We start from the raw sequence: 23,018 nt of genomic DNA on the forward strand, positions 1-23,018 counted from the left end.
AATCCAGTGATACTGCCGTATAAGTCCAGTGATGCTGCCATATAAGTCCATTGGTACTCTCGTATAAGTCCAGTGATACTGCCGTATAAGTCCATTGGTACTGCCGTATAAGTCCATTGGTACTGCTGAATAAGTCCATTGGTACTGCTGAATAAGTCCAGTGGTACCGCCATATAAGTCCATTGGTACTGCCGTATAAGTCCATTGGTACTGCTGAATAAGTCCAGTGGTACCACCATATAAGTCCATTGGTACCGCCATATAAGTCCAGTGGTACCACCGTATAAGTCCAGTGGTACCGCCGTATAAGTCCAGTGATACTGCCATATAAGTCCATTGGTACTGCCGTATAAGTCCATTGGTACTGCCATATAAGTCCAGTGATACTGCCGTATAAGTCCAGTGGTACTACCGTATAAGTCCACTGATACTGCCGTATAAGTCCAGTGCTGTATAGTATTTACTCCAAATAAAAGGGTTATTAATATTTAACCCAAATAATTTTTAAAGGGTTTGCCCTGTGTGGTGTATTTAAATGGTCTGAGGAGAAACGTAAACCTGCCAATATGCCATTTATGACACGGAGTGGCAAGGAACGGCTAAGGCCCTGGCATATGTTCATGACTAGTGGTTCAGCTTCATATCACAATGGAAGCCCTCATCCTCCCACTAGAAAAATGATAAGAATTAAGCTGGCAAAAGCACAGCAAAGAACTGTGCGTTCTAAGATGGTATCACAAATCCCCAAGGAGAGTCCAAGTGTGTCGGCGGTTGCGATGCCTGACCTTCCCAACACTGGAAGGGAAGAGGTTGCTCCTTCCACCATTTGCATGCCCTCTGCAAGTGCTGGAAGGAGCACCCACAGTCCAGTTTGTGATATTCAAATTGAAAATGTCGCTGTTAAATTACACCAGGATGAGGATATGGGTGTTGCTGGCGCTGAGGAGGAAGTTGACGAGGAGGATTCTGATGGTGATGTTGTTTGTTTAAATCAGGCACCAGGGGAGACAGTTGTTGTCCGTGGGATGAATAAGTCCATTGTCATGCCTGGGCAAAATACCAAAAAAGCCACCTCTTCTGTGTGGAATTATTTCTCCACAAATCCAGACAACAGGTGTCTAGCCGTGTGTTGCCTTTGTCAATCCATAATAAGTAAGGACGTTAACCACCTAGGAACATCCTCCGTTATACGTCATCTGCAGCGCATTCATCAGAAGTCATTGTCAAGTACATAAACTTTGGGTAAGAGCATAAGCAGTCCACTGACACCTAAATCCCTTCTTCCTCTTGTATACAAGCTCCTGCAAGCCACACCAACTCCCTCAATGTCAATTTCCTCCTCTGACAGCTGTGTTGGTGTTAGTGATGTGCACCGGAAATTTTTCGGGTTTTGTGTTTTGGTTTTGGGTTTGGTTCCGCGGCCGTGTTTTGGGTTCGAACGCGTTTTGGCAAAACCTCACCGAATTTTTTTTGTCGGATTCGGTTGTGTTTTGGATTCGGGTGTTTTTTTCAAAAAAACCTAAAAAACAGCTTAAATCATAGAATTTGGGGGTCATTTTGATCCCATAGTAGTATTATTAACCTCAATAACCATAATTTACACTCATTTCCAGTCTATTCTGAACACCTCACACCTCACAATATTATTTTTAGTCCTAAAATTTGCACCGAGGTCGCTGGATGGCTAAGCTAAGCGACCCTAGTGGCCGACACAAACACCTGGCCCATCTAGGAGTGGCACTGCAGTGTCACGCAGGATGGCCCTTCAAAAAAATACTCCCCAAACAGCACATGACGCAAAGAAAAAAAGAGGCGCAATGAGGTAGCTGTGTGACTAAGCTAAGCGACCCAAGTGGCCGACACAAACACCTGACCCATCTAGGAGTGGCACTGCAGTGTCACGCAGGATGGCCCTCAAAAAAATACTCCCCAAACAGCACATGACGCAAAGAAAAAAAGAGGCGCAATGAGGTAGCTGTGTGACTAAGCTAAGCGACCCTAGTGGCCGACACAAACACCTGGCCCATCTAGGAGTGGCACTGCAGTGTCACGCAGGATGGCCCTTCAAAAAAATACTCCCCAAACAGCACATGACGCAAAGAAAAAAAGAGGCGCAATGAGGTAGCTGTGTGACTAAGCTAAGCGACCCAAGTGGTCGACACAAACACCTGACCCATCTAGGAGTGGCACTGCAGTGTCACGCAGGATGGCCCTTCAAAAAAATACTCCCCAAACAGCACATGACGCAAAGAAAAAAAGAGGCGCAATGAGGTAGCTGTGTGACTAAGCTAAGCGACCCTAGTGGCCGACACAAACACCTGGCCCATCTAGGAGTGGCACTGCAGTGTCAGGCAGGATGGCCCTTCAAAAAAATACTCCCCAAACAGCACATGACGCAAAGAAAAAAAGAGGCGCAATGAGGTAGCTGTGTGACTAAGCTAAGCGACCCTAGTGGCCGACACAAACACCTGGCCCATCAAGGAGTGGCACTGCAGTGTCAGGCAGGATGGCCCTTTAAAAAAATACTCCCCAAACAGCACATGACGCAAAGAAAAAAAGAGGCGCAATGAGGTAGCTGTGTGACTAAGCTAAGCGACCCAAGTGGCCGACACAAACACCTGGCCCATCTAGGAGTGGCACTGCAGTGTCACGCAGGATGGCCCTTCAAAAAAATACTCCCCAAACAGCACATGACGCAAAGAAAAAAAGAGGCGCAATGAGGTAGCTGTGTGACTAAGCTAAGCGACCCAAGTGGCCGACACAAACACCTGGCCCATCTAGGAGTGGCACTGCAGTGTCACGCAGGATGGCCCTTCAAAAAAATACTCCCCAAACAGCACATGACGCAAAGAAAAATGAAAGAAAAAAGAGGTGCAAGATGGAATTGTCCTTGGGCCCTCCCACCCACCCTTATGTTGTATAAACAGGACATGCACACTTTAACGAACCCATCGTTTCAGCGACAGGGTCTGCCACACGACTGTGACTGAAATGACTGGTTGGTTTGGGCCCCCACCAAAAAAGAAGCAATCAATCTCTCCTTGCACAAACTGGCTCTACAGAGGCAAGATGTCCACCTCATCATCATCGTCCGATTCATCACCCCTTTCACTGTGTACATCCCCCTCCTCACAGATTATTAATTCGTCCCCACTGGAATCCACCATCTCAGGTCCCCGTGTACTTTCTGGAGGCAATTGCTGCTGGTGAATGTCTCCATGGAGGAATTGATTATAATTCATTTTAATGAACATCATCTTCTCCACATTTTCTGGAAGTAACCTCGTACGCCGATTGCTGACAAGGTGAGCGGCGGCACTAAACACTCTTTCGGAGTACACACTAAAGGGAGGGCAACTTAGGTAGAATAAAGCCAGTTTGTGCAAGGGCCTCCAAATTGCCTCTTTTCCCTGCCAGTATACGTACGGATTGTCTGACGTGTCTACTTGGATGCGGTCACTCATATAATCCTCCACCATTCTTTCAATGGTGAGAGAATCATATGCAGTGACAGTAGACGACATGTCAGTAATCGTTGGCAGGTCCTTCAGTCCGGACCAGATGTCAGCATCAGCAGTCGCTCCAGACTGCCCTGCATCACCGCCAGCGGGTGGGCTCGGAATTCGTAGCCTTTTCCTCGCACCCCGAGTTGCGGGAGAATGTGAAGGAGGAGATGTTGACGGGTCGCGTTCCGCTTGACTTGACAATTTTCTCACCAGCAGGTCTTTGAACCTCTGCAGACTTGTGTCTGCCGGAAAGAGAGATCCAACGTAGGTTTTAAATCTAGGATCGAGCACGGTGGCCAAAATGTAGTGCTCTAATTTCAACAGATTGACCACACGTGAATCCTGGTTAAGCGAATGAAGGGCTCCATCCACAAGTCCCACATGCCTAGCGGAATCGCTCTGTTTTAGCTCCTCCTTCAATGCCTCCAGCTTCTTCTGCAAAAGCCTGATTAGGGGAATGACCTGACTCAGGCTGGCAGTGTCTGAACTGACTTCACGTGTGGCAAGTTCAAAAGGTTGCAGAACCTTGCACAACGTTGAAATCATTCTCCACTGCGCTTGAGACAGGTGCATTCCACCTCCTTTGCCTATATCGTGGTCAGATGTATAGGCTTGAATGGCCTTTTGCTGCTCCTCCATCCTCTGAAGCATATAGAGGGTTGAATTCCACCTCGTTACCACCTCTTGCTTCAGATGATGGCAGGGCAGGTTCAGGCGTTTTTGGTGGTGCTCCAATCTTCTGTACGCGGTGCCTGTACGCCGAAAGTGGCCCGCAATTCTTCTGGCCACCGACAGCATCTCTTGCACGCCCCTGTCGTTTTTTAAATAATTCTGCACCACCAAATTCAAGGTATGTGCAAAACATGGGACGTGCTGGAATTTGCCCAGATGTAATGCACGCACAATATTGCTGGCGTTGTCCGATGCCACAAATCCCCAGGAGAGTCCAATTGGGGTAAGCTATTCTGCGATGATCTTCCTCAGTTGCCGTAAGAGGTTTTCAGCTGTGTGCGTATTCTGGAAAGCCGTGATACAAAGCGTAGCCTGCCTAGGAACGAGTTGGCGTTTGCGAGATGCTGCTACTGGTGCCGCCGCTGCTGTTCTTGCAGCGGGAGGCAATACATCTACCCAGTGGGCTGTCACAGTCATGTAGTCCTGAGTCTGCCCTGCTCCACTTGTCCACATGTCCGTGGTTAAGTGGACATTGGGTACAACTGCATTTTTTAGGACACTGGTGACTTTTTCTGACGTCTGTGTACATTCTCGATATCGCCTGCCTAGAGAAGTGGAACCTAGATGGTATTTGGTAACAGGGGCACACTACCTCAAGCAATTGTCTAGTTCCCCGTGAACTAACGGCGGATACCGGACGCACGTCTAACACCAACATAGTTGTCAAGGCCTCAGTTATCCGCTTTGCAACAGGATGACTGCTGTTATATTTCATCTTCCTCGCAAAGGACTGTTGGACAGTCAATTGCTTACTGGAAGTAGTACAAGTGGTCTTCCGACTTCCCCTCTGGGATGACGATCGACTCCCAGCAGCAACAACAGCAGCGCCAGCAGCAGTAGGCGTTACACTCAAGGATGCATCGGAGGAATCCCAGGCAGGAGAGGACTCGTCAGACTTGCCAGTGACATCGCCTGCAGGACTATTGGCTTTCCTGGGTAAGGAGGAAATTGACACTGAGGGAGTTGGTGGTGTGGTTTGCGCGAGCTTGGTTACAAGAGGAAGGGATTTACTGGTCAGTGGACTGCTTCCGCTGTCGCCCAAAGTTTTTGAACTTGTCACTGACTTATTATGAATGCGCTGCAGGTGACGTATAAGGGAGGATGTTCCGAGGTGGTTAACGTCCTTACCCCTACTTATTACAGCTTGACAAAGGCAACACACGGCTTGACACCAGTTGTCCGCATTTCTGTTGAAATAATTCCACACTGAAGAGCTGATTTTTTTTGGTATTTTGACCAGGCATGTCAATGGCCATATTCCTCCCATGGACAACAGGTGTCTCCCCGGGTGCCTGACTTAAACAAACCACCTCACCATCAGAATCCTCCTTGTCAATTTCCTCCCCAGCGCCAGCAACACCCATATCCTCATCCTGGTGTACTTCAACACTGACATCTTCAATTTGACTATCAGGAACTGGACTGCGGGTGCTCCTTCCAGCACTTGCAGGGGGCGTGCAAATGGTGGAAGGCGCAAGCTCTTCCCGTCCAGTGTTGGGAAGGTCAGGCATCGCAACCGACACAATTGGACTCTCCTTTGGGATTTGTGATTTCGAAGAACGCACAGTTCTTTGCTGTGCTTTTGCCAGCTTAAGTCTTTTTTTTTTCTAGCGAGAGGATGAGTGCTTCCATCCTCATGTGAAGCTGAACCATTAGCCATGAACATAGGCCAGGGCCTCAGCCGTTCCTTGCCACTCCGTGTCGTAAATGGCATATTGGCAAGTTTACGCTTCTCCTCAGACGCTTTTAATTTTGATTTTTGGGTCATTTTACTGATCTTTTGTGTTTTGGATTTTACATGCTCTGTACTATGACATTGGGCATCGGCCTTGGCAGACGACGTTGATGGCATTTCATCGTCTCAGCCATGACTAGTGGCAGCAGCTTCCATGACTAGTGGCAGCAGCTTCAGCACGAGGTGGAAGTGAATCTTGATCTTTCCCTATTTTTTTAACCTCCACATTTTTGTTCTCCATATTTTAATGCGCACAACTAAAAGCCACCACAGGTATACAATGTAGATGGATGGATAGTATAGTATTATATTACTTATGGACGACGAGTGCATTGACGACACAGAGGTAGGTACAGCCGTGGCCTACCGTACTGCTTATATATATATATATAATATACTGTATAATATAATAACGGACACTGTCAGCAGTCTGCTAAACTAGTATGAAGAAAAAAAAAGCCACCACAGGTATACAATGTAGATGGATGGATAGTATAGTATTATATTACTTATGGACGATGAGTGCACTGACGACACAGAGGTAGGTACAGCCGTGGCCTACCGTACTGCTTATATATAATATACTGTATAACGGACCTGGTGGACACTGTCAGCAGACTGCTAAACTAGTATGAAGAAGAAAAAAAACCACCACAGGTATACAATGTAGATGGATGGATAGTATAGTATTATATTACTTATGGACGACGAGTGCACTGACGACACAGAGGTAGGTACAGCCGTGGCCTACCGTACTGCTTATATATATATAATATACTGTATAATATAATAACGGACCTGGTGGACACTGCCAGCAGACTGATAAACTAGTATGAAGAAAAAAAAAGCCACCACAGGTATACAATGTAGATGGATGGATAGTATAGTATTATATTACTTATGGACGACGAGTGCACTGACGACACAGAGGTAGGTACAGCCGTGGCCTACCGTACTGCTTATATATATAATATACTGTATAACGGACCTGGTGGACACTGTCAGCAGACTGCTAAACTAGTATGAAGAAAAAAAAAGCCACCACAGGTATACAATGTAGATGGATGGATAGTATAGTATTATATTACTTATGGACGATGAGTGCACTGACGACACAGAGGTAGGTACAGCCGTGGCCTACCGTACTGCTTATATATATATAATATACTGTATAATATAATAACGGACCTGGTGGACACTGTCAGCAGACTGCTAAACTAGTATGAAGAAAAAAAAAGCCACCACAGGTATACAATGTAGATGGATGGATAGTATAGTATTATATTACTTATGGACGACGAGTGCACTGACGACACAGAGGTAGGTATAGCCGTGGCCTACCGTACTGCTTATATATATAATATACTGTATAACGGACCTGGTGGACACTGTCAGCAGACTGCTAAACTAGTATGAAGAAAAAAAAACCACCACAGGTATACAATGTAGATGGATGGATAGTATAGTATTATATTACTTATGGATGATGAGTGCACTGACGACACAGAGGTAGGTACAGCCGTGGCCTACCGTACTGCTTATATATATATAATATACTGTATAACGGACCTGGTGGACACTGTCAGCAGACTGCTAAACTAGTATGAAGAAAAAAAAACCACCACAGGTATACAATGTAGATGGATGGATAGTATAGTATTATATTACTTATGGATGATGAGTGCACTGACGACACAGAGGTAGGTACAGCCGTGGCCTACCGTACTGCTTATATATATATAATATACTGTATAACGGACCTGGTGGACACTGTCAGCAGACTGCTAAACTAGTATGAAGAAAAAAAAAAGCCACCACAGGTATACAATGTAGATGGATGGATAGTATAGTATTATATTACTTATGGACGACGAGTGCACTGATGACACAGAGGTAGGTACAGCCGTGGCCTACTGTACTGCTTATATATAATATACTGTATAACGGACCTGGTGGACACTGTCAGCAGACTGCTAAACTAGTATGAAGAAAAAAAAAGCCACCACAGGTATACAATGTAGATGGATGGATAGTATAGTATTATATTACTTATGGACGACGAGTGCACTGACGACACAGAGGTAGGTACAGCCGTGGCCTACCGTACTGCTTATATATATAATATACTGTATAACGGACCTGGTGGACACTGTCAGCAGACTGCTAAACTAGTATGAAGAAGAAAAAAAAGCCACCACAGGTATACAATGTAGATGGATGGATAGTATAGTATTATATTACTTATGGACGACGAGTGCACTGACGACACAGAGGTAGGTACAGCCGTGGCCTACCGTACTGCTTATATATATAATATACTGTATAACGGACCTGGTGGACACTGTCAGCAGACTGCTAAACTAGTATGAAGGAAAAAAAGCCACCACAGGTATACAATGTAGATGGATGGATAGTATAGTATTATATTACTTATGGACGACGAGTGCACTGACAACACAGAGGTAGGTACAGCCGTGGCCTACCGTACTGCTTATATATATATAATATACTGTATAATATAATAACGGACCTGGTGGACACTGTCAGCAGACTGCTAAACTAGTATGAAGAAAAAAAAAGGCACCACAGGTATACAATGTAGATGGATGGATAGTATAGTATTATATTACTTATGGACGACGAGTGCACTGACGACACAGAGGTAGGTACAGCCGTGGCCTACCGTACAGCTTATATATATAATATACTGTATAACGGACCTGGTGGACACTGTCAGCAGACTGCTAAACTAGTATGAAGAAAAAAAAAGCCACCACAGGTATACAATGTAGATGGATGGATAGTATAGTATTAGATTACTTATGGACGACGAGTGCACTGACGACACAGAGGTAGGTACAGCCGTGGCCTACCGTACTGCTTATATATATAATATACTGTATAACGGTCCTGGTGGACACTGTCAGCAGACTGCTAAACTAGTATGAAGGAAAAAAAAGCCACCACAGGTATACAATGTAGATGGATGAATAGTATAGTATTATATTACTTATGGACGACGAGTGCACTGACGACACAGAGGTAGGTACAGCCGTGGCCTACCGTACTGCTTATATGTATGTATAATATACTGTATAATATAATAACGGACCTGGTGGACACTGTCAGCAGACTGCTAAACTAGTATGAAGGAAAAAAAAGGCACCACAGGTATACAATGTAGATGGATGGATAGTATAGTATTATATTACTTATGGACGACGAGTGCACTGACGACACAGAGGTAGGTACAGCCGTGGCCTACCGTACTGCTTATATATATAATATACTGTATAACGGACCTGGTGGACACTGTCAGCAGACTGCTAAACTAGTATGAAGAAAAAAAAAGCCACCGCAGGTATACAATGTAGATGGATGGATAGTATAGTATTATATTACTTATGGACGACGAGTGCACTGACGACACAGAGGTAGGTACAGCCGTGGCCTACCGTACTGCTTATATATATATAATATACTGTATAATATAATAACGGACCTGGTGAACACTGTCAGCAGACTGCTAAACTAGTATGAAGAAAAAAAAAGCCACCACAGGTATACAATGTAGATGGATGGATAGTATAGTATTATATTACTTATGGACGACGAGTGCACTGACGACACAGAGATAGGTACAGCCGTGGCCTACCGTACTGCTAGATATATATAAAATAAATATAATATACTGTATAATAAATAATAACGGACCTGGTGGACACTGTCAGCAGACTGCTAAACTAGTATGAAGAAAAAAAAAGACACCACAGACAGGAGTGTTTTTCAGGCAGACAAACGTATACTGGACTGGTGGTCACTGTCAGCAAAACTGTGCACTGTACTCCTGCTATAACTGCTCCCCAGTCCCCACAATTAGGCAGTGTGAGCAGTGCACTCAGCACAGATATATCGTGCAGCAGTGCAGCACACTGAGTGAGCACAGATATGGTGGAGCGTTTTTTTCAGGCAGAGAAACAAACAAAGGATTAAACTCACTGGTGGTATAATCAAAACCCTGCACTGTACTCCCTAACAGCTGCTCCCCGTCCCCAATCCTCCCCACAATTATAAGTAAGTCACTCAGTCTTTATACTCAGTCTTTTTCTACTATAACGGAGAGGACGCCAGCCACGTCCTCTCCCTATCAATCTCAATGCACGTGTGAAAATGGCGGCGACGCGCGGCTCCTTATATAGAATCCGAATCTCGCGAGAATCCGACAGCGGGATGATGACGTTCGGGCGCGCTCGGGTTAACCGAGCAAGGCGGGAGGATCCGAGTCGCTCGGACCCGTGAAAAAAAAGGTGAAGTTCGGGCGGGTTCGGATCCCGAGGATCCGAACCGCTCATCACTAGTTGGTGTTAGACGTGCACTCGGTATCCGCCATTGGTGCAGAGGGATTTAGACAATTGATGGAGGTAGTGTGTCCCTGGTACCAAATCCCATCCAGATTCCACTTCACTAGGAAAACGTACAGGGACATTAAGAAAAGTGTCCTCAGTGTCCTGAAAAATGTGGCTGTACCCAGTGTCCACTTAACCGCGGACATGTGGACAAGTGGAACAGGGCAAACTAAGGACTACATGACTGTGACAGCCCACTGGGTAGATGTATTGCCTCCCGCGGCACCAGTAGCAGCATCTCACAAACGCCAGCTCGTTCCTAGGCAGGCTACGCTGTGTTTCACCGGTTTCCGTAAGAGGCACACCGCTGACAACATCTTACGGAAACTGAGGGACATCATCGCACAATGGCTTACCCCACTTAGACTCTCCTGTGGATTTGTGATATCGTACAACGCCACCAATATTGTGCGTGCATTACATCTGGGCAAATTCCAGCACATCCCATGTTTTGCACATACAATTAATTTGGTGGTGCAGAATTTTTTGAAAAATGACAGGGGTGTACAGGAGATGCTGTCGGTGGTCCGAAAAATTGCGGGCCACTTTTGGCATTCAGCCACCATGTCCCGAAGACTGGAGCACCAGCAAACACTCTTGAACCTGCCCTGCCATCACCTGAAGCAAGAGGTGGTAATGAGGTAGAATTCAACACTCTATATGCTTCAGAGGATGGTGGAGCAGCAAAAGGCCTTTCAATCCTATACATCCACCTACGATATAGGCAAAGGAGGGGGAATGCACATGACTCAAGCACAGTGGAGAATGATTTCCATCTTGTGCAAGGTTCTCCAACCCTTCGAACTTGCCACACGTGCCAAAGTTTAAAAGTCCCATTCACCCACTACACATGGCACTGATGCCTATTAGGGGCCAGCGAGTAGGATGCCAGGGACTGTGGACATTGGCCGTGCCAGGAGAGCATGGCAAGTGGGACTGCAAGCCATTGCAGTGGACTGACTGCTGAGCACAAGGAGTGCTAGGACTTTTTATGTTTGCTTATTTTCTGTTTATACCTATGTGACCAGGCCTAAGCCTGTGTATTCTATGCACAGTGTCTGATGCCAGTAAAGACACTGGACAGTATCCTATTACCCGCGGTACATTACCACGGGTAATGTTCTTGCCCAGGGCTATCCTATTAACCCCAATAAGCCATCACAAGCTGTGGCTATGTACTCCCAATGCATGCGAAAACGGGTCTGTTTCTCACGAAAACACACAGGTTTCACTGAACTTGTGTGTTTTCGGGAGAAAGGGCATTTTTTACAGGCAAGCTATTAGGATAGCCTGTAAAAAAACAAAAACAGTGAAACATCTGGAAAAATCGCAAAAACCGTTAGTTTTTTGTGCCCGATGATTTACCATGGGTAATAGGATACTGCCCACTGTGTTTTACCAGAAAACCTGTCTACAGAGTCCTTATTTCCAGTACCCGTTTTACAAGGGGTATATAGAGGGTTTATAGAAGTGGAGATGCTGCCCAAATCAACCAGTCAGATTGTACTTACTTATCTAGAACCTTCTAGAAAATAATAGCTAGAATGGGATTGGTTGCTATGGGCAACATAATCACTTTTATAAGCCCGCACTTTAGTAAATACAGTATACCACATAGTATTTTTTTTTTTAGCAAGTTTCAAACTTTCAACTTGTGTTAATGAGTTTTTAATTAAACAGTCCGGATCTCTGGGACAGCGACCTATTTTCCCTTTTTTATCAGCAGCCACTGAATATACAAGGATGCTTCAATAAGTAAGGTAACAAGACCTCTCATGTGTGTAATGTTCTCTATTTCATTATAATTTCTTACCAAACCCAAACCTGTTTCCCTGACATGATGTTACATGAAATTCATCGCCAACACCTCAGTTGGCAATGAATTTCAGCTGCTGATTTGCCCTTTAGATGCAGAAATCCGCCATCTTACAACTGATGTTGGGACAGTATGACTGATATGAGGCGCAGTCTAATGGCCGTGAGGGGAAGCAGTGGTCTATCTGCTCTGGCCAGGCGGCAAATTAGAATGAAATTGAGAACATTACACACGAGAGGCCTTGTTACGTTACTTATTGAATCACCCTCATATTATAGTTTATGGTTAGGAATAGGGTGTAAAAGAATTGCGGAACTAAGGTGAATGGTCTATATACCATTGTTTTAGAGAATAGGTCTTTACCCTGAGGAAGACATCATTCTTTTCCTAATTTTTGACTTTGCTGCCATTCTTTCTCCGTTTGAATGTCAGCCTTTTGGCGGAAAGCAATAGAGCAATAGAGCAAAGTACCTCCTGATTATCTATCTACCTGTCTATCTATCTATCTATCTATCTATCTATCTATCTATCTATCTATCTATCTATCTATCTATCTATCTGTCTGTCTGTAGGTCTGTCTGTCTGTCTGTCTGTCTGTCTATCTATTGGCCTAATTCAGACCTGATCGCAACAGCTACATTTTTCTCTAATGGGCAAAACCATGTGCAGTGCAGGTGGGGCAGATATAACATGTGCAGAGAGAGTTAGATTTGGGTGGGGTGTATTCAAGCTGAAATCTAAATTGCAGTGTACAAATAAAGCACCCAGTATTTACCCTGCACAGAAACAAATTAACCCACCCAGTGCACATGGTTTTGCCCTTTAGAGAAAGATTTGGCTTTTGCGATCAGGTCTGAATTAGGCCCAATATTCTGTTTAAGACAACATATACATTTTAGTGCCACAGACCAATTTTTTATGTTTCTCTAGACGGGAACTTAAACCATTTGGTGTGAAAGTCTGCATCATTGAGCCCAGCTCCTATAAAACTCCAGCCACTGATCTAGAGACCACGTTACGCAGCCTCCATGATGTCTGGAGCCAAGTGCCACAGTGGACAAAAGATACTTATGGTCAAATGTATTTCCATGACTGTGAGTAATATTTTCTTATAAGACTATAAATATCAAAACTAACAAGCATGGGATGGAAATTCTCAGTTGATAGCCCATTTCTTAGAGTGCGGCAGTAGAAAAGCCAGTCAAAATGTTCAAAGAAGTACAGAGTATTTCAAGAGACAAATATGCTGATGTAGTGGGGGGAAGTGATGTAAAAGGATGAAGTGATGTTGTAGGAGGAAGTGATGTAGTGGGAGGAAGTGGCCTATCAAGGATTGAAATAATTATTCTATAGGCATGATGTTGATAATCGTTATGGGGATACTGAAAACCCAAACAGCACATCATGCAAAGAAAAAAAGAGGTGCACCAAGGTCGCTGGATGGCTAAGCTAAGTGACACAAGTGGCCAACACAAACACCTGGCCCATCTAGGAGTGGCACTGCAGTGTCAGACAGGATGGCAGATTTAAAAAATAGTCCCCAAACAGCACATGATGTAAAGAAAAAAAGAGGTGCACCAAGGTCGCTGGATGGCTAAGCTAAGCGACACAAGTGGCCGACACAAACACCTGGCCCATCTAGGAGTGGCACTGCAGTGTCAGACATGATGGCAGATTTAAAAAATAGTCCCCAAACAGCACATGATGCAAAGAAAAAAAGAGGTGCAATGAGGTAGCTGTGTGACTAAGCTAAGCGACACAAGCGGCCGACATAAACGCCTGGCCCATCTAGGAGTGGCACTGCAGTGTCAGACAGGATGGCAGATTTAAAAAATAGTCCCCAAACAGCACATGATGCAAAGAAAAAAAGAGGTGCACCAAGGTCGCTGGATGGCTAAGCTAAGAGACACAAGTGGCCGACACAAACACCTGGCCCATCTAGGAGTGGCACTGCAGTGTCAGACAGGATGGCAGATTTAAAAAATAGTCCCCAAACAGCACATGATGCAAAGAAAAAAAGAGGTGCACCAAGGTCGCTGGATGGCTAAGCTAAGCGACACAAGTGGCCGACACAAACACCTGGCCCATCTAGGAGTGGCACTGCAGTTTTCTAGCAAGAGCATGAGTGCTTCCATCCTCATGTGAATCTGAACCACTAGCCATGAACATAGGCCAGGGCCTTAGCCGTTCCTTGCCACTCCGTGTCGTAAATGGCATATTGGCAAGTTTACGCTTCTCATCAGATGCTTTTAATTTTGATTTTTGGGTCATTTTACTGAACTTTTGTAGTATACTTGACGACACAGAGGTAGAGCAGTGGACTACTGTACCGTACTGCTATATATTATATACTGGTGGTCAGCAAAATTCTGCACTGTCCTCTTACTATATATACTGCACACAACTAAAATGCACCACAGGTATGGATGGATAGTATACTTGACGACACAGAGGTAGGTAGAGCAGTGGACTACTGTACCGTACTGCTATATATTATATACTGGTGGTCAGCAAAATTCTGCACTGTACTCCTACTATATATACTGCGCACAACTAAAATGCACCACAGGTATGGATGGATAGTATACTTGACGACACAGAGGTAGGTAGAGCAGTGGACTACTGTACCGTACTGCTATATATTATATACTGGTGGTCAGTAAAATTCTGCACTGTCCTCCTACTATATATACTGTGCACAACTAAAATGCACCACAGGTATGGATGGATAGTATACTTGACGATACAGAGGTAGGTAGAGCAGTGGACTACTGTACCGTACTGCTATATATTATATACTGGTGGTCAGTAAAATTCTGCACTGTCCTCCTACTATATATACTATGCACAACTGAAATGCACCACAGGTATGGATGGATAGTATACTTGACGACACAGAGGTAGGTAGAGCAGTGAACTACTGTACCGTACTGCTATATATTATATACTGGTGGTCAGCAAAATTCTGCACTGTCCTCCTACTATATATACTGCACACATCTAAAATGCACCACAGGTATGGATGGATAGTATACTTGACGACACACAGGTAGGTAGAGCAGTGGACTACTGTACCATACTGATATAATACTGGTGGTCACTGGTCAGCAAAATTCTGCAGTGTCCTCCTACTACTGTATATACTACAATGCAGCACAGATATGGATGGAGCGTTTTTCAGGCAGAGAACGTAGATATTTTCAGCACACTGAGCACAGATATTTGCAAGCACACTGAGCACAGATATTTGCAGCACACTGAACACAACTGAGAGAATGCTGCACGTCCTCTCCATATCATCTCCAATGCACGAGTGAAAATGGAGGCGACGCGCGGCTCCTTATATAGAATACGAATCTCGCAAGAATCCGACAGCGGGATGATGACGTTCGGGTGCGCTCGGGTTAACCGAGCAAGGCGGGAGGATCCGAGTCTGCCTCTGAACCGTGTAAAATAAGTGAAGTTCGGGGGGGTTCGGATCTCGACGAACCGAACCCGCTCATCTCTACTAAGCACATTTTAAAGGGGACAGCATTATAAGTTAAACATGCTGGTAAAGAGATTGTCAACATCATGACTATTGACAATTTCACTGCATCCCACCTATCACATGCCTCCCAATTTATGAAACACATGAAAGGTAGCATAGCAAGATCACAGTTGACAGCTACCCTCATACCATCACTTATAACCGGGGTGGGGAACCTCCAGCCCGGACAAGCAGTTTGACCGTCCTGGGGACCATTCAAGGCAGCCGCTAAGTGTAAAGCTGGCTGCAGCGCACGGCTTCCTGGGAGATGTCATTTTCTCACACTGTGCACTGTATTCAATGTACAGTGTGAGAAAACTAAAGTATATCTTCCATGATTACCAATGCTAAAAATGTTGCAGGGCATGCTGGGAAGTGTAGTTTTAACAAAAGCTGGAGGGTTCCCCATCCCTGCAGTAGGGCCTCATTTAATGTTAGGAGTCAATTCAGCTAGATGGTATAATTTAATTTTGCAACTTGGCAAAACCATGGGGGTCATTCCGAGTTGTCCGCTCGTTGCCAATTTTCGCTATACTGCGATTAGTCGCTTACTGCGCATGCGCAAAGTTCGCAGAGCGCATGCGCTTAGTTATTTTACACAAAAGTTAGGTATTTTACTCACGGCATAACAAAGCTTTTTCATCGTTCTGGTGATCGTAGTGTGATTGACAGGAAGTGGATGTTTCTGGCGGAAACTGGCCGTTTTCTGGGAGTGTGCGAAAAAACGCTGGTGTTTCTGGGAAAAACGTGGGCGTGTCTGAAGAAACGGGGGAGTGTCTGGGCGAACGCTGGGTGTGTTTGTGACGTCAAACCAGGAACGAAACTGACTGAACTGATCGCAATGTAGTAGTAAGTCTGGAGCTACTCAGAAACTGCTAAGAAATTTCTATTCGCAATTCTGCTAATCTTTCGTTCGCAATTCTGCTATGCTAAGATACACTCCCAGAGGGCGGCGGCTTAGCGTGTGCAATGCTGCTAAAAGCGGATAGTGAGCGAACAACTCGGAATGAGTGCTGCAAGGAGGGCAAATTTAAAATGTGCAAAGAGAATAGATTTTGGGTTAAATTTACTTAAGCTTCTAAAGCAGACAAGTGATTGTGTTGCCCATAGCAATCAATCAGATTCTGGCTATCATTTTCTAGAATTCAATACAGAAATTATAGCTAGAATCTGGCTGGTTGCTGTAAGCAACACCACCATTTTTAGTAACTTTGGTAAATCTATCCCTTAGAGTTGGGAGCATCCTAAATCTTCTTGTGTGTTGGCATACCTCCCAACTGTCCCGCTTTCAGCGGGACAGTCCCGATATTCGGACCCTGTCCCGCTGTCCCACCCGCGGGCAGCAGTGCCCCGCGGGCGGGGGGGCAGTTGGGAGAGCCTTTGATCACCGCTGCTCTGCTCTGCAAAGCAGCCAGTGATCACTGAATACATGCTGTGCGCATGCGCACGGCATGTATTCACTGCTAGGAGGGGAGCGGGGGCTGCCCAGCTGCTCGGTGAGCACTGGGCACACCCCCAAAAGGCAGGGAAATGGCTCGTTTGTGAGGCCACGCCCACTCCGGTGAGGCCACGCCCATCACGAGCGAGGTCACGCCCCCTTTTCAAGTCCTGATTTAGCCAAGGAGAAATTTGGGAGGTATGAAACAGGGTTGGACTGGCCCACAGGGGTATAGAGGAATCCACCGGTGAGCCCCACTGCCTGGGGCCTCATCTCCTCCTCTATGGATCAGGTTACAGGTATGCACTTGAATTATACATGTTACCTTTTACTGTACAGGACTATGGTTTATTTTCTACAGTGCATTGGTGTTATTAATCTGGTACATTATCATGTATGCACTAGCAGTATTTACTATATATACAGTATATTTATATAGGGTCCCAGTCTAGGCACTCTCTAATGGTTAGGTAAAACAATGTGGAGGCTGGCCACACCCTCTCTGGAGACTGGCCACACTCCTAAACATGGGCCCCTACCACTGTGTTCCCCCCGGTGGGCCCTTAATGCCCCAGTCCGACAGTGATGTTGGATATTATTTTTGCTCTGCACATTGTTAATATTTTTTGACCATTCCAGAATCACATATTGGAGAGATGCCCTTCCGCGTTTACGTTTTGACATGTACTGTACTTGGCTACATGTTAGAGAATATTGTTTTAGTAACTGTGTATATGTCTTTTTTCCTTTTAGACTGCAGATTCATCCAATATAAACTGTCTAGGTGCAACCCTCATGTAAGCCAGGTTACAGACTGCATGGAGCATGCCCTGACCGCTGTATACCCGTGGACACGCTATTCTGCAGGCTGGATCACCAAACTCTTCTACCTCCCTGTATCATATCTCCCTACTTTTATGTCGGATTACCTGCTGGCTCATCCATTAGCAAAGCCACCTTGTTTTCACCCTTTGGACAACAGCCAATGACTCTGGGTTTTATTAATGCAACATTCAAATAATGAAATCCTGTTTTGTTGTGATTATTGGGCCTAATTCAGGGGGTCATTCCGAGTTGATCGCACGTAGCAACTATTTGCTGCTTGTGCGATCAACTAGACGCCGCCTATGAGGGAGTGTATTTTATCATAGCAAGGCTGTGATCGCTTGTGCAGCCCTGCTATGCTAAAAAAGTTTTGTGTAAAACAAGACTAGCCCTAGACATACTTACCTGGTGCGATGATTTCAGCGAAGCAGGTCCCGGAATTGACGTCAGACATCCGCCCTCCAAATGACTGGACACACCAGCGTTCGCCGAACCACTCCCGGAAAACGGTCAGTTGACACCCCTGAATGCTTTTCTCCTGTCAATCTTCTTGCGGTCACCGCAGCGACTGCTTTCTTCGTACGCAGAATCGCTGCCCAGCGATGGCCGCCGTACATGCGCAGTTCCGACCCGATTGCAAAGCTGGCTGGGAGAACCTCTTCGCTGCCCGGGGCGCAGCGGCTGCATGTGACATCACGCAGCTGCTGCAGCCCGCCCCCCCAACGGTTCTGCCACGCCTGCATTAGCCGAACCGCGCCTCCTAAATGGCGGCTTAACACCGCTGTCCACCCCCCTCCCGCCCAGCGGCCGCCTCTGCTTGTCAATCAGGCAGAGGCGATTGCTAGGCAACGACGGCCTTCGGCCATCTGGCATGCGCCGGTGCAAATGCAGCGAGCTATCGGGTCGGAATGACCCCCAATGTGCAGTGCAGGTGGGGCAGATATAACGTGCAGAGAGAGTTAGATTTGGGTGGGTTATTTTGTTTCTGTGCAGGGTAAATACTGGCTGCTTTATTTTTACACTGCAATTTAGATTTCAGTTTGAACACACCCCACTCAAATCTAACTCTCTCTGCACATGTCATACCTGCCTCCCCTGCAGTGCACATGGGGGGTCATTCCGAGTTGTTCGCTCGCTAGCAGATTTTATCAGCATTGCACACGCTAGGCCGCCGCCCTCTGGGAGTGTATTTTAGCTTAGCAGAATAGCGAACGAAAGATTAGCAGAATTGCGAATAGAAAATTCTTAGCAGTTTCTGAGTAGCTCCAGACCTACTCACAGATTGCGATCAGTTCAGGCCGTTTCGTTCCTGGTTTGATGTCACAAGCATGCCCTGCGTTCGGCCAGCCACTCCCCCATTTCTCCAGACACTCCCGTGTTTTATCCTGGCACGCCTGCATTTTTCCGCACACTCCCAGAAAACGGCCAGTTTCCGCCAAGAAACACCCACTTCCTGTCAATCAACGATGAAAATTCTTAGTTCGGACGTGAGTAAATCTACTAAGTTTTGTGCTAAAATACTTGCGTACCATGCGCATGCGCATTTTTGCCTTAATCGCTCCGTTGCGAAAATCGTCAACGAGCGATCAACTCGGAATGACCCCCACGGTTTTACCCATCTGCTAACAAAATTTGCTAATACGATCAGGTCTGAATTAGGCCCTTTGTGTATTTATTATGCTTTTAGTTTTTACTGAAAAGCTTGTGTGTATCATTGCTGAAGAAAACCTCAGCTAGCACTTCCTGGAGAAGTAGCATAAGAAGATCCCTTGTAGTTGTAACACAGCCTCGCATCCCCACAGTGCAATTAGAGTAAACAAAGGCTGTATAGGCATGAAATTAATAATTATATAAGGGGTCTTTGGTTTGTGATGGGATAATGAGCTTTTGCTAGTTAGATTAGCCCCCCCTTGGGGGGTTTGGTTTGTGTTGCATTAGCCTATCGGGGTTTATGGGGGAAGTAACAGTAGGGGGGTATATAGATAGGGAGGCAGCAGCAGCGCTTCCTTTTTGGGTACCCCGCCCACACTCCCCTTTTTTGTTTTGTTGATACTCTCTGATTTGGCTACTATTTGGCTTTCAATTTCAATTTAGCCTTCGGCAGGAAGACGCTTTTGACCAGCAGCCACATGGGGCATGAATGGTCTTTGAGGGGCAACTACCCTTTCCAAGGACGGCTAGTGAGTTCTGCCCGGACGGGGGGACGATGGGCATTTTCATAGGGAATGGTCACGCTATGCCATAGTAAAGGGTAGTGTTTGCCTTATCAGGACAGGTTATGCTTTTGGCCGGATGAGGCGTTTAAGTCGCCTCATATCAGAAAGTTGGGGCGTTTAAGTTGCCGCCATTATTATATAACATCAATTGGCTAGAGCTGGTCATCAAGCGCTTTCCTTGCCATCCCTTACCAGAAGGGTCATTCCACTTAATAAATACATTAATGACCTTTTAAAACTTACGCAGTTGTTGTCCGTGTCTTATTGTGTCTGTGTCATTTATCTTAGAAGATAAGCTAGCTTAATGGTTATGCAAACGTAATCACAATAAATCAATAGGCACCTTATATGTCCAAAGAAATTCCTGGTCCGCATCCTAATTCTTATGTGTCGTGTATCCTTTCCTATGCTTGCTCAGCATGTGTGCTCACCCTCATCTCCACCAAGTCAGTTTACCATGAAGCAGGCATGACTTCCACATATTATTAGTATGTGCCCTTATTTTCCCTTTTCTTCTCCCAGTTGCAGCTTCAATATTAACCAATGTGTGCCCCCCTAATGCCCCATACACACTCGGCTGAAAGGCGACCCGGCGGCGGTGGGGGAGGTGACGGGGTGAGTGAAGCTTCTTCACTCTCCCCGTCACCTGGCTCCATAGCTCTGCATGCTAATATGGATGAGATTGTCCATATTGGCCTGCATGCATAAGCGACCCGGCACCAACGATGAACGAGCGCAGGGCCGCACATTGTACATCGTTGGGGCCTCCAAACTGAACGATATGAACGAGTTCTCGTTCATTAATGAACGAGAACGTTCATATCGTTCAGTAAAATCTATTAGTGTGTAGGGCCCATAAGTGTGCTCTCACTTTTCTATAGCTCTCTTGTGGCTTCTATATGCTTCCTCATTCCTGTGAGCTTCACACCTCCTTGTCATTCTCTGGTCCCCGACTGCAATTGTGCTCTTTATTGCATGTTTCTTTACTTCCTCCTCTAGTAGTAGAGCACACTGGGGAGATGCACTAAGCCTTGGAGTGAGATAAAGTGGAGAGATATAAAGTACAAAATTGTGTAAAAAAAAAAAAAAGAATATTGTCTTTTATTGTGGAATTAAAAGTCCCAGCAAGCCTCCTCCACTTGCTGGTACTTGGAGAACCACAAGCACCAGCATGCAGGGAATTAACACTGGTACCTGTAGTTCCACAACAAAAGAAATACAAACACAACACACACAGCGTTAATACAAGTTTATTTTCAATTTTTCATATACATGCACACTTACTCACACATACTTACCTAGTGTCCCACGGAGCCCATCGGTCCCCTTGTCAAGTAGAATCCCTTGGTGTACCTGTAAAAAAAAATATATAAACTCACCTATTATCCAGTGAAGATCGGACCTCTTCTTTCCATGTAGGCATCCACAGGGTTAAAAAAAGAATAAAATGAAAAACCCGCCACTAAAGCCAGGCTGCAGAGCCCGGCGGCCGGCACTGTTGCGGGTACACAGCGTCTCCTGCTGTACAGTTCTCCAGTGAAGCATTTTGAAGAGTGGAACCACAATCTGTGAGGATGATATGCACATTATACACTGCTCAAAAAAATAAAGGGAACACTAAAATAACACATCCTAGATCTGAATGAATAAAATATTCTTATTAAATACTTTGTTCTTTACATAGTTGAATGTGCTGACAACAAATTCACACAAAAATGATCAATGGAAATCAAATTTATTAACCCATGGAGGTCTGGATTTGGAGTCACACTCAAAATTAAAGTGGAAAAACACACTACTGGCTGATCCAACTTTGATGTAATGTCCTTAAAACAAGTCAAAATGAGGCTCAGTAGTGTGTGTGGCCTCCACGTGCCTGTATGACCTCCCTACACCGCCTGAGCATGCTCCTGATGAGGTGGTGGATGGTCTCCTGAGGGATCTCCTCCCAGACCTGGAGTAAAGCATCCGCCAACTCCTGGACAGTCTGTGGTGCAACGTGGCTTTGTTGGATGGAGCGAGACATGATGTCCCAGATGTGCTTAATTGGATTCAGGTCTGGAGAACAGGTGGGCCAGTCCATAGCATCAATGCCTTCGTCTTGCAGGAACTACTGACACACTCCAGCCACATGAGGTCTAGCATTGTCTTGCATTAGGAGGAACCCAGGGCCAACTGCACCAGCATATGGTCTCACAAGGGGTCTGAGGATCTCATCTTGGTACCTAATGGTAGCCAGGCTACATCTGGCGAGCAAATGGAGGGCTGTGCAGACCCCCAAAGAAATGCCACCCCACACCATTACTGACCCACTGCCAAACCGGTCATGCTGGAGGATGTTGCAGGCAGCAGAACATTCTCCTTGGCGTCTCCAGACTCTGTCACGTCTGTCACATGTGCTCAGTGAGAACCTGCTTTCATCTGTGAAGAGCACAGGGAGCCAGTGGCGAATTTGACAATCTTGGTGTTCTCTGGCAAATGCCAAACGTCCTGCACAGTGTTTGGCTGTAAGCACAACCCCCACCTGTGGACATCGGGCCCTCAAACCACCCTCATGGAGTCTGTTTCTGATCGATTGAGTAGACACATGCACATTTGTGGCTTGCTGGAGGTCATTTTGCAGGGCTCTGGCAGTGCTCCTCCTGTTCCTCCTTGCACAAAGGCTGAGGTAGCGGTCCTGCTGCTGGGTTGTTGCCTTCCTACGGCCTCCTCCACATCTCCTGATGTACTGGCCTGTCTCCTGGTAGTGCCTCCATGCTCTGGACACTACGCTGACAGACACAGCAAACCTTCTTGCCACAGCTCGCATTGATGT

General features: G+C 45.8%; 1 protein-coding gene across 2 annotated transcripts in view; it reads left to right on the forward strand.

Moving 5' to 3' along the window:
* LOC135011356 (retinol dehydrogenase 7-like) overlaps positions 1–20,445 on the forward strand; it is an 80,258-nt gene extending 59,813 nt beyond the window's left edge. For both annotated transcript variants that reach the window (XM_063952451.1, XM_063952452.1), the window contains 2 exons: positions 13,126–13,289; positions 17,916–20,445. In XM_063952451.1, the coding sequence (XP_063808521.1) occupies positions 13,126–13,289; positions 17,916–18,151 (400 nt within the window). In that variant the 3' untranslated portion in view covers positions 18,152–20,445. The remainder of the gene's footprint in view (positions 1–13,125; positions 13,290–17,915) is intronic.
* The last annotated feature ends 2,573 nt before the right edge of the window (positions 20,446–23,018 follow it).

The sequence above is a fragment of the Pseudophryne corroboree genome, chromosome 2 (assembly GCF_028390025.1).
Source record: "Pseudophryne corroboree isolate aPseCor3 chromosome 2, aPseCor3.hap2, whole genome shotgun sequence".
NCBI lineage: Eukaryota > Metazoa > Chordata > Amphibia > Anura > Myobatrachidae > Pseudophryne > Pseudophryne corroboree.